The sequence below is a fragment of the Phalaenopsis equestris genome, unplaced genomic scaffold (assembly GCF_001263595.1).
Source record: "Phalaenopsis equestris unplaced genomic scaffold, ASM126359v1 Scaffold000036, whole genome shotgun sequence".
In the NCBI taxonomy this organism is placed as follows: Eukaryota; Viridiplantae; Streptophyta; class Magnoliopsida; order Asparagales; family Orchidaceae; genus Phalaenopsis; species Phalaenopsis equestris.
Window position 1 is genome coordinate 4,013,261 of NW_018164478.1, and position 10,585 is coordinate 4,023,845.

Genomic DNA, 10,585 nt, shown 5'->3' on the forward strand with positions numbered 1-10,585 from the left:
CTTATGACTGGCATCATGTTGCTTCGCTCATGAAGGGTAAGTTTATTGAGAGCACTACAAGATTTCTTCATAAAGTGGTTAATTGAATTTTGACGATCATCGTGAGATTGACTCTTAAATTTCTTCCTAGGCTCCAGTACCTGAGATGGTACAGGGAGAGAATTGTACTCTTTGGTAGGGATGTGGTTATTTGCGAGCGCTAATAAATTAGTCAACATCTTTGGTTTCCACGTGCAAAGTGCGTACCATATTTATCCTATATGGAGTCATTCAGCCAAATTTACAAGAGCAAAGACATGTTCAAGATGCTAAACAACTGGTATCTTTCCTTGAAAATGATTGATGAAGCCTCGGAGACTCTGGGCAAGTTTCAAATGGGTCTTCAGAAACAATTGGCAGTTCTTTCATTGCTTTTACGTGCTAGCAAACTGAGTCACAAACATTTGTTTGAACTCTCGGAAAGAGGTGACAACTCCTGATGGGTTGTTGAACAAACTTAGAGCTAATTCCTTTAATATCATGAAGAGAAAACAATATTTTAAAACATCGTTTATTCAGAGTAGGCATATGGCTGACTCAAATGAAACTAGGTGATCATTGGGATGAGATTTTCTCTTGTAAGATTCCAAAGAAGGAATCTAAAACTTCCTCTGTGCCTCAACTTCCGCAATTCCTCCTGAAAATTCACTCTCCTCTAACCATTGTCTTTTCTTCCTCTTGTGACATTGTCGTTAGAGTAGTCGAGAGAATTCTTCTTCTTCTTCTTTCATCTCTAGTTGAGGCCATAACAGATCCTTTTTGTCTTGAATAATCATGATCGTCTGCATGTAACCTCTCTCATTCCAAGATTGGACCAAGATTTATTCTCAGTCCAGTTCATAATAAAATCCGTAGCAGCTAGTACTAGCTCTGTTGAATCTTGTCTCGACAGTTCTTGCCTTGGTGGATCTATCCTTGATGGACCTACCCCTGGAGGATATATCCTTAGTGGACCTTGTCTGCAAGCCTCCAATCCTGACGTTTTAGTGTGTGCCCCTTGATTCAGTTCAAGTATGAGATCCAGACGCTCCTCTTACTTCTTTTGTAGTCGTCATCATCCGCTCCTTTAACTCACTCAAAGCACAAATTCACGGTGAAATCTATTGTTCTCTTTGATCCTACTTCAGGTGAAAATGATCTCTTGTAGAGTTCATGCATGAACTTCACGCTCCCAGACTTTTTAAGATGTTGAATCCTTCTGAGACGTAAGGTTTTGTATTATTTGTGAGTGTGTACAATCCGATAAAGACCTTATATCACGGATACTAGTATTGAGAGAGAAACTTAAAAAATGTATTCAATTGTTATCTACATTGAGCTGAAAAAGTCAAATCCCTCGAAAGCCCCCTTAGTTATAAGATTATAGAGGGAGAAGGAGAGATAAATTCTCTCATTTTATACAAAAAAGAAAAATAATAATAAAATAATAAATGAGATACATTTCATGTCATACGATGCCCTCCTCAGTGTCTTGATGAAAATACTATGATGTGGGTGTTAAACAATGGGAACATGACACACATTTTTTATGTTTGAGTGAAAAAAATGGGTCTTAAATGTCGTGAAGCTTTTTTACTAACACAATAACATGTCCTCACTATTAATGATAATTTTATCTAGTAATTGCCCTTGCATAAAGGAGCCTGATTTGCATTTCAAAAGAAACATATACAACCACTTCAACACGTGAATTTGATTCTATAAAAATAATTAAAAATTATCATATAATTATATTTGTGCATGCAATATATATAATATTTGTAAAAAAAATAAAGTTTAAGCATTGGATATATAAATACATAGGAATTGGGAGGTATGTACTTAAATGCCCCTAATTTTAAAACATAATTAATAAATCTTTAGTTCATCCATATACCTTAAAGATAGACTCGCTCAAAAATATATACCTTAAAGATAGACTCGCTCAAAAATAATATTTTTTTAATCCACTTATCGATAGCTAACGTTCCCCCACCAATTTCCCCAAACCCTTCTCCTCTTCCCTGTCTCCATTTTTTGTTCTTCCCGCGGTATTTCACTCTCGCGCCACTGGTAATGGGTGTCGGCGGAAACTTCTGGGACCTCCTCAAGCCCTACGCTCGCTTCGAAGGCGTAGATTTTCTCCGCGACAAGCGTGTCGCCGTTGATCTCTCCTTCTGGATCGTTCAGCACGATGCCGCCATTCGCAGCAAAAATCCGGGCGTCCGTAATCCTTATCTGCGCACCACCTTTTTCCGAACCCTAGCACTGTTCACCAAGGTCCCTTCTTTCTACCTATCTCTCTTCTTTATATGCTTTACTGTGGTGTTTATGTGGATGCCTAGATGGTAAGTATTGGTTTCGATTCGTGTAGCTGGGAGCGTTTCCGGTGTTTGTTCTGGATGGGGAGCCTTCGCCGCTCAAGGATCGAGCAAGGATGGAGCGTTTCCTTCGGGGTTCGGGCCTGGAGCATTCGGCTCTCGCGAAGCCACCGGAGGCTGCTGCAGGGCAGGCTGCGCCGGCTGCAAGGCAACGGAACCGCGTGTTTACTGCGTGGGTGCAGGAGTGCGTTGTGAGTGGAAGATTTTCAAATGATGCTTCTTTTGTTTTAAGCCACGGTGTAATCACGTTATTGCAGAGAAATCATTGAAATGTGTTATATGGAATAGGTAATATAAATATATATTACGGTTAGTAGAATATATTTAATATTCCTTAAGATTATTCATAATATATATATTAAAAATTTAATTTTTTAGAAATATTTTGATCATGTTCATAAGTATTTGTCCGTGCACTTCATTACAAAGCAAACATTAAGGAAAAAAATCACCTTTTTGCTGGTCATTCAAATTACTTGTTTTAAATTGGCTTCTCTATCTTGCACTTTCTGAAGTGGGAGAGTGGGAGGTGCTGCTTCTCTTTTACTTTGGAGTAATCAAACAGATCCTAAGTGTAAAATATAGAGAAGGATATTTTCTGGAATTGGACTTTCTGAAGTGGGAGAGTGGGAGGTGCTGCTTCTTTTTTTACTTTGGAGTAATCAAACAGATCCTAAGCGTAAAATATAGAGAAGGATATTTTCTGGAATTGGTCTTATTTATCTAGCTTCTTTTAGTTTTTGTGTTCTCTTTCATCATCTGAGGCTTCCAATATCATATATTAGGAATTAGGTAGCATCATGAATAGAAAAAAAAAAACGTCAATTACATTAAGTTGTGATTACAAGTTGATGAAATTTTCTCCAAGCAACGGGCTGAATATTTACAAAGCCCGGCTCTCCACTTCTAAATTGTGAGAATAAAGGTTGCATTGTTTTTTGACAAATCATAGTTATGCTCAGCGTTTACCAAGATGGAGAAACAAAGAAGTGTGTGTGTGTGTGTGTGTCATATTCATCTTATGATTGAGATTTGACAGCCACAAAAATGTTAATCCTGGTGATGTTTTATTGCCTCAAAGTACTTTGTTTCTCTTTCATGAAACTTAAAAAGGTTTGTATATTGTTGTATTCTATATTATTTAAGAAAAAACATCTAAATTTCCATATAAAATTGTGATTAGACCTACTGCATGTTATGGATATTAGTTTTTGGCAACAGTAATGTCATAGTAACTCAAGTTGAATGTGGTAAAAATATAATATCAATATGTATTTGTGACAAAATTTGAAAGGATAGATTTAGAAATGGTTGTATTAGAGAAATTGCTGCAACAACACTTATCAAAAATAAGTTAGCGAGAAATTGATCAAGATGGTTTGAAAATTCACAATAGAGGATAGAAAATGCCCCACTAAGATGAATAGATAATGTTAATGTAGATGGAGGAGGAATGAAAATGGGCAGAAGTAACATAACATAGATAGAAATTGTAAAAACAGAAGGAAGAGATTTGTGTTAATTAAATTAAATATATTAAATAACACCTAAAATAAATAAATGAAAAATAATGATTTGTAAAGTTTTAATGATGATGATTATGAATGTACTTTTGACCTATATTGCTCCTGTTTTACTATTATTTTCGTCAAGGAAGTGGCTTTGCACAATTTTCTTATTTACCTGCATCTTAATTTTTTTCTTTTTGATGGTTGTTTTTTTTACTTTGCTAATTCTGCCGACTAATTTGATACTAAGCGGCTATTGTTCAGCTAGTAGAGAACAACAGAAGTTCATAATAAAAAGTAATTGTGGATAAAAGTTCAATTGCATTTTTCAACCCCTATTTTGAGGAAAGAAAATTTAAATAATAGATATAGTTTTAAGCGTGCGGATCCAATTTGCTAATGGTGAATATGAAATATTTGTTGTGTTCTAACTAAGGATACTTTCTCTAATTTTACTGTAATTCATGAATTTCTTTTGAACCAAATAACAATATAATTTTTTGTTAACACAAATTTATTTATAGAACGGTCATGTTCTTCAGACATTGGGGAATTAGTTTATTGTTTTTCTTTTAACGTTAATGTTGGGCATGGTATTATTTATTGAAGGAGAGATAAGCAAGATATTATTTACTTTCCTCTTCTCCCTTCATTTTAAAGAAATAAAAATCAGGTAAATTGTGTATGATTTCCATAGATTCCCAATATAAATTCTATCATCCTTAAATTTTAGAGAATTGAGCTTCCTTCATTTTATGTTTCCATCACTTGAGCCAATTCATAAAATTTTAATTAAGTTGAAAGTTAAATTATGATGGTATCATTTAATAAGTAAATCCTACATTGTAAGGAAATTACAAAGCGTAATTTTGGTATTAACTTCAAGTATGTTGGACGTGTGGCATGCAACTTTTACACATTAATGCTATTAGGGTGGGCATAAGCCCTAAACAAATCATAAAAGTAGGGGCCATCAGCTATGTTCAACTTCACAATAAGTATTTATCCCCATTTAATTTATGAAAAAATTTGCTGTTGTTTTTTTTATGATTTAGCAATAAAAGACTCAATATAGAAACTGTTGACAAAATTTTCAGCAACTTATATTTATAAAACATGATATTTTATTTCTTAATTTTTACTTGATTTTTGAAGTTTTGGAAGGCATTTAGTAATTTTTTTTCTTAACATTGCTAGGAATTGCTTGAAATCCTAGGTATGCCTGTTTTGAAAGCTCAATCTGAGGCTGAAGCTCTTTGTGCAAAATTGAACAATGAAGGCTATGTTGATGCTTGCATTACTTCTGACAGTGATGCATTCCTCTTTGGGGCAAAATGCGTCATAAAATGCCTTCGATCTAATTCCAAAGTAAGCAGGTGCTTCTTCTTTCATCTAGTAATTGTTTTTATTTTTGCTTAATTATTGTCAAAGTTTAAAGCAATAAATAGTTCTATGTTGTCATGCATTAATTTGATGTATGTATGAATTTGTAATTTTACCAATTTTTCATTTACATAATGCCTAAGAGGTTTTTTTATAAACTTCACTACAATAGTCTAAACTCTGAACTTGTCAGAATATACTTGGATGCTGAAAATATGAGCACGATGAAATGAAATGATTATCAACATTGATGAATTATGCTTTTATGGTTATTGAGTTATCAGAAGACAAGTTTTTTTCTACAGCATTAAGAAGTATCTTAAATGCTGGTATTACATTTTTTTTTTTGACAGACTTGGGAACCTTAAGAGGCAACAATGTTATATGTTCACTGGGATGTATTATGTGTCACCAAATGACAATGAGAAACTAATCACTCTTATACGATTTTTTCTTGGAAGAATAGTTATTATTAAGTATCAATGTAAGCCTAAACGGTGAACAGCGGCAAATATTCAACATTATATTTTTTTTTACTTTGCCATGCTGTCCTAATGATCCATTTGAATGTAGATTCTTGTAATAGCTCTATGTTGTGACTAGCACTTTGAGCTTTTTGGGCGGATAGCATTAAACTAACTAATCTCATAAGGGTAACATTCTATTGATTTTACTGTTGACAAAAAAAAACTATAAAAAGTTTATATGTAATTGTCCACTGTTATCAAATTAACCCGAGTGAATCTTGTGTGGAATCAACCTATAGCATGGATTAAGTGGCCACTTGAATGATCAAATTGTGAATTTGCCTATGGGATGAGGTTAATAAATCTGAACCACTCATGGACTTGATTAATCCAAGCTGTGAAACCAATTATTTTGATTGTAGATGCTCCTCACTGGTCAAAGATAAGCTAAATTAAATAGGAGGACAAAGATAAGCTAACTTAATGTGGCTTGGTTCTGCCTCCTGCTATTTATGAGTGACAACCACATTAAATGATGAACACCAAGTGTTCATAAATCAAAATAATATCAAATCAAATTAAAACGGACCCATATACATTAACAACAAGAACCTGCCTGATTGATAGGTAAAAGTGCCAACTTATTGACCACCCTAAGTGACACATAATTGCCATTTATCATTAATGTAGGAATCATTTAAAAGCACAAATATTCCATAAAATTGCATAAAAATTCCTGTGAATTCCTATTTACAATACACTTTCATTTCAATGTGATTAATTGATTGGGATATCTCCTTAGATTAATAAATATCTCTTGTGCAGAAACCCTTTGAGTGCTATTACTTATCTGATATTGAAGCTGGTCTTGGATTGATGAGAAAACAAATGGTAGCCATCGCCCTTCTAGTTGGAAATGACCATAATTTGCAAGGAGTGCCTGGTTTTGGTGTTGAAACAGCTCTTCGTTTCGTAAAGCTATTTCCAGATGATGATGTTTTGGATAGGTTTGCAAATATATATTTGGTTAATCAGTTTCTATTCTGTAGTGAGATAATTATGGCATTTAATGTAGGCTATCTGAAGTTGGTAAAGGGATAATGCCTGCATCCCAGGAATGCTTTGAAGCTAAATTTGAACATGATGCACCGAGTCAGCTTGAGGATGTGGGAACTGCAAGGTCTCCACACTGCTCACAATGTGGTCACCCAGGCAGTAAAAGGGCTCATTTGAAGATTTCTTGTGAATATTGCGTCAACAATGGTTCAGAAAGCTGCACTATGAAATCAACTGGATTTAAATGTTATTGTTCTGGCTGTAGCAAGGTTCATAATCTCAACTTATTGATTTTTTCCCCCTTTTTTTCATTTTCATTGATCTCTGGAGGGTTAATATGTTGGGGCATTTACATACATACCACTCAATTCTTATGTATTTGCATGTCTCACAGAACAATTAAATCATTAATATCACATCAAAAGTATCAAGCTAACTTTTAAAAAGTCACATGCTTCTTTTTACGCATAGGTTTATAGCACCTTGATGCTATAAATGTAAATATTTTACTATAGGTGTTAGATATGTAACTCCATAAGAATTGCGTGACCTGCATGTAAATTTCTCTAATTTTTATTGAAATTGGAGATGCTAACTCCATGGCTGCGCTTCATGTTAGTGCTTTCACATGGGTTTCTTTTTTTTTTTTTTTTTTTTTTTTTTTTTGGTATTACGTTAATTTAACTAGCACAAAAGATTTGCAGGCCCCTGAGTTTTAGTTTATCTTATGTTTTCACAAGCATTGAAGTTTTAAAATTGACATTTAAGTCCCTATAATATCATGAAACTCTCATTTGGGATGGCTGTAATTGTCTGTAAAATTATTCATGAAGCTGTTGTGGCAAAACTGAAGTTTTTAACGATGCTTAGTGATTATAAACATTTTTCATTAAAAAAAAAATGTACAACAGCTTTTCAAACACCGCCACCTTATTGCTAGCTTTAGTTGTGAATAGCTCCTCACCACCAAAATATTTGAAAATCAGTAAAAAGATTATGCCCAAAGAGAAGTGTGACAATTGATTTGCAATGTAAAATTATGAAAAATCTATCCCAAGTGCACCATAAATTTGCTATGTTGGTCTCTCGCATCAACGTTAGACAAATAAGAATTTATGGATGATGTTACCTTCAAAATTGTCATAAAAAAAATCCTTAGTGCCTTGGTACATTTGTTGGGCTATAAGTTTTTTATTGTGAGGTCGAGGGACATACATATAATCTTCGAGTATTACGTGCGCCGGATGTTGTAGCTTTTTTTGGGTTGGGACCATTATCACTTTCTAAAAGTGAAACACATTTTTTTCATGCATAGGTTTAAAGGGCCAAAGTGTTATGTATGTAAATATGAAAGTTTAAATGTGAGATATGTAAATACATGAGAATTGTGTGCTGGGAATGTAAATTTTCTCTTTTTTTATTTCTTTTTTCTTTTGAATTGTTGGGTTATTTTGAGTTAGTTCTTTACCAAATGTTATTGCCTCTGGTATGTTACACATAATTCAATCACTTTACAATTGATTCCAGGATCGTGCAATTAAAGAACAGAAGAAGCAGGAAAGTTGGCAGTTGAAGGTTTGTCAGAAGATTGCTGCAGAATCTGGTTTTCCCAACAAAGAAATCATTGAGATGTATTTAAATCCTAATAATCATGACAATGAAGGTTAAACCCTCCAGCACAGCTCAGTGCATCATCCCTATTATTTTTGTAACGAGAAAAATGTCAAAATAGTCTTCTGACTCTTTTAGAGGTCTATTTTAATCCCAAAGCCTATAAAAATATCAATTTAGTCCCCAAACTCTTTTAATGAGGGCTATTTCAGCTCATATCCGAAGAGTCTAGGGATTAATTTAACATTTTAGACCCTGGGACTATAATAGCACCATAGATATAGTTAGGGGACTATTTTAACACTTTATTCTATATGAAATGCAACAATGCTACTACCATAGAGGAAAAAGGAACCACTGGCACACAGTGGGACATTTGTTTTTTCATGCTGAAGATGATTTTTCTTCCTCTTGTTTATTCAGCTTCTTGTTTTTTTTCTTTAAATTTTTCTAGCTCTTATTGCTTGCTTTATTTCCAAGTAGTTCTGAATATTCTCTTCTTCATCATATTATCTCATGTTTATAACGCCAAATTATCTCCAGGAAGTTATAGCCTGCTGCTGCGCTGGGATAAGCCTAAGGTTGAAATTCTGGTCGACTTTTTAGCTTTTCACCAACACTGGCAGCCATCTTATGTAAGGCAACGAATTCTTCCTATGCTTTCAACAATATTCTTGAGAGAAATGGTGTCAACTTCAGAAGAAGGATTACTTCTATATGATCAGTATGAGTTCCACTCAATCGAGCGAGTAAAGATTCGATATGGCCATCCCTATTATCTGGTTAAATGGAAGAAGTTGATTCATAGTTTGGATTATGTTACTCAAAATTTCGCTAATGAAGAGTCGGTAACCGGGCAAACTGAATCTACGGAAGCTGATGAATTCGTGGACTCGATGGAAGGTCCAGATGTTCCGACGATTATTGTCGATGATGGGTGTTGGTATCTGGTGACGGAGGAGAATACTGAGCTCGTAAAAATTGCATTTCCGAAAGTGGTCGAGAAGTTCTTGCAAGAAAAGGTATGCATTTATTTAATTTTGTTAAGTTGTTATTTTACATCTCTAGTAATTTTTATCACATAATTAACATTTGTTCGAATTTAGAAACAATTAGTTAAACACATGGGTGGAGTTAATGGAATGTGTCGGGGAGGAGGCCCCAATTACAATTTTAATTTGTCCGATATATAATTAATATAGGGGTATTTAATACATATGACATAATTCTTAGGTATTTACATGTCTCACTGAAAGGAAACTCCACAGATTTTTTCAAAAATTAGCGCAAAATGAATATTTATTTCAGTGATCCACATAACTCAACACGAATTTAAAGATGGACATCTACAATTCGAGAGGTAGACGATCTCTCCCAATTCCTACAATTCAAGGGGTAGAAAATCTCTCCCAAATCCTAAACCTAAGACTCACAACCATAATCTCATGCATAACTAACTTTAAACCTTTTAATAACAAATATAAAAGACTAAATTGTTCTTAGACATACAAAAGACAATTATACGTAATATAGACACCGACTAACATTACTCCCCCCTTCCCTAAAATACACCTCGTCCTCAAGGTGGGAAAATTTGAGGGCGTTCATCCTTGTCTACCACCATTGACTCTGTTTCTTCATCCTCTGTCTCCTTGTCATACACTGTGAGAATCTGTAATGTTCGATCCTGCAACGGTGTTCTTGGATAAACTTCTCATCATACTGAAAGCATAATCCCTTGGCTCGCTTCTCCTAAATCTGTCTCTGTAAGGCGCTTGAATGACGCTCCTTATGGCGACCCATTATTCTTGTCCTGTGACCATTTGAGCTTTTGGTATCATTGTGGTTGTAGTAGTTTGATATAATGCTCCTCCTATCCTGCTCCTGTTAGCCTCTTTTGTGGTATTATAATCTTCAACTAACTGCACTAATTTCATAATTTTTCCGAAGGTTTGCGGTCTTAGTGACCGTAGTACTGCACGTATGTTGGGCTTTAGAGCCTTTATGGAGTTTTCCTCCGATACTATTTCAAAAATTCTCTTTAGCTGTTTCGACAAAAGCTCAAATTTCTCCTTATATTCCATGACAGTCCCTTCCTGAGTCAATGGAAAGAATTGTTCGTGCAGGTCTCCTTCTCGAATAACTCAAAAACATTCCAACA

General features: G+C 34.5%; 1 protein-coding gene across 1 annotated transcript in view; it reads left to right on the forward strand.

Annotated features, from left to right (window-relative positions):
- The first annotated feature begins 2,010 nt into the window (after positions 1-2,010).
- LOC110018791 (flap endonuclease GEN-like 1) overlaps positions 2,011-10,585 on the forward strand; it is an 8,823-nt gene continuing 248 nt past the window's right edge. Inside the window, exons 1-7 of the mRNA XM_020716228.1 lie at positions 2,011-2,298; positions 2,393-2,590; positions 5,105-5,275; positions 6,583-6,764; positions 6,833-7,082; positions 8,341-8,476; positions 8,968-9,446. Of these exons, the coding sequence (XP_020571887.1) occupies positions 2,095-2,298; positions 2,393-2,590; positions 5,105-5,275; positions 6,583-6,764; positions 6,833-7,082; positions 8,341-8,476; positions 8,968-9,446 (1,620 nt within the window). The 5' untranslated portion in view covers positions 2,011-2,094. The remainder of the gene's footprint in view (positions 2,299-2,392; positions 2,591-5,104; positions 5,276-6,582; positions 6,765-6,832; positions 7,083-8,340; positions 8,477-8,967; positions 9,447-10,585) is intronic.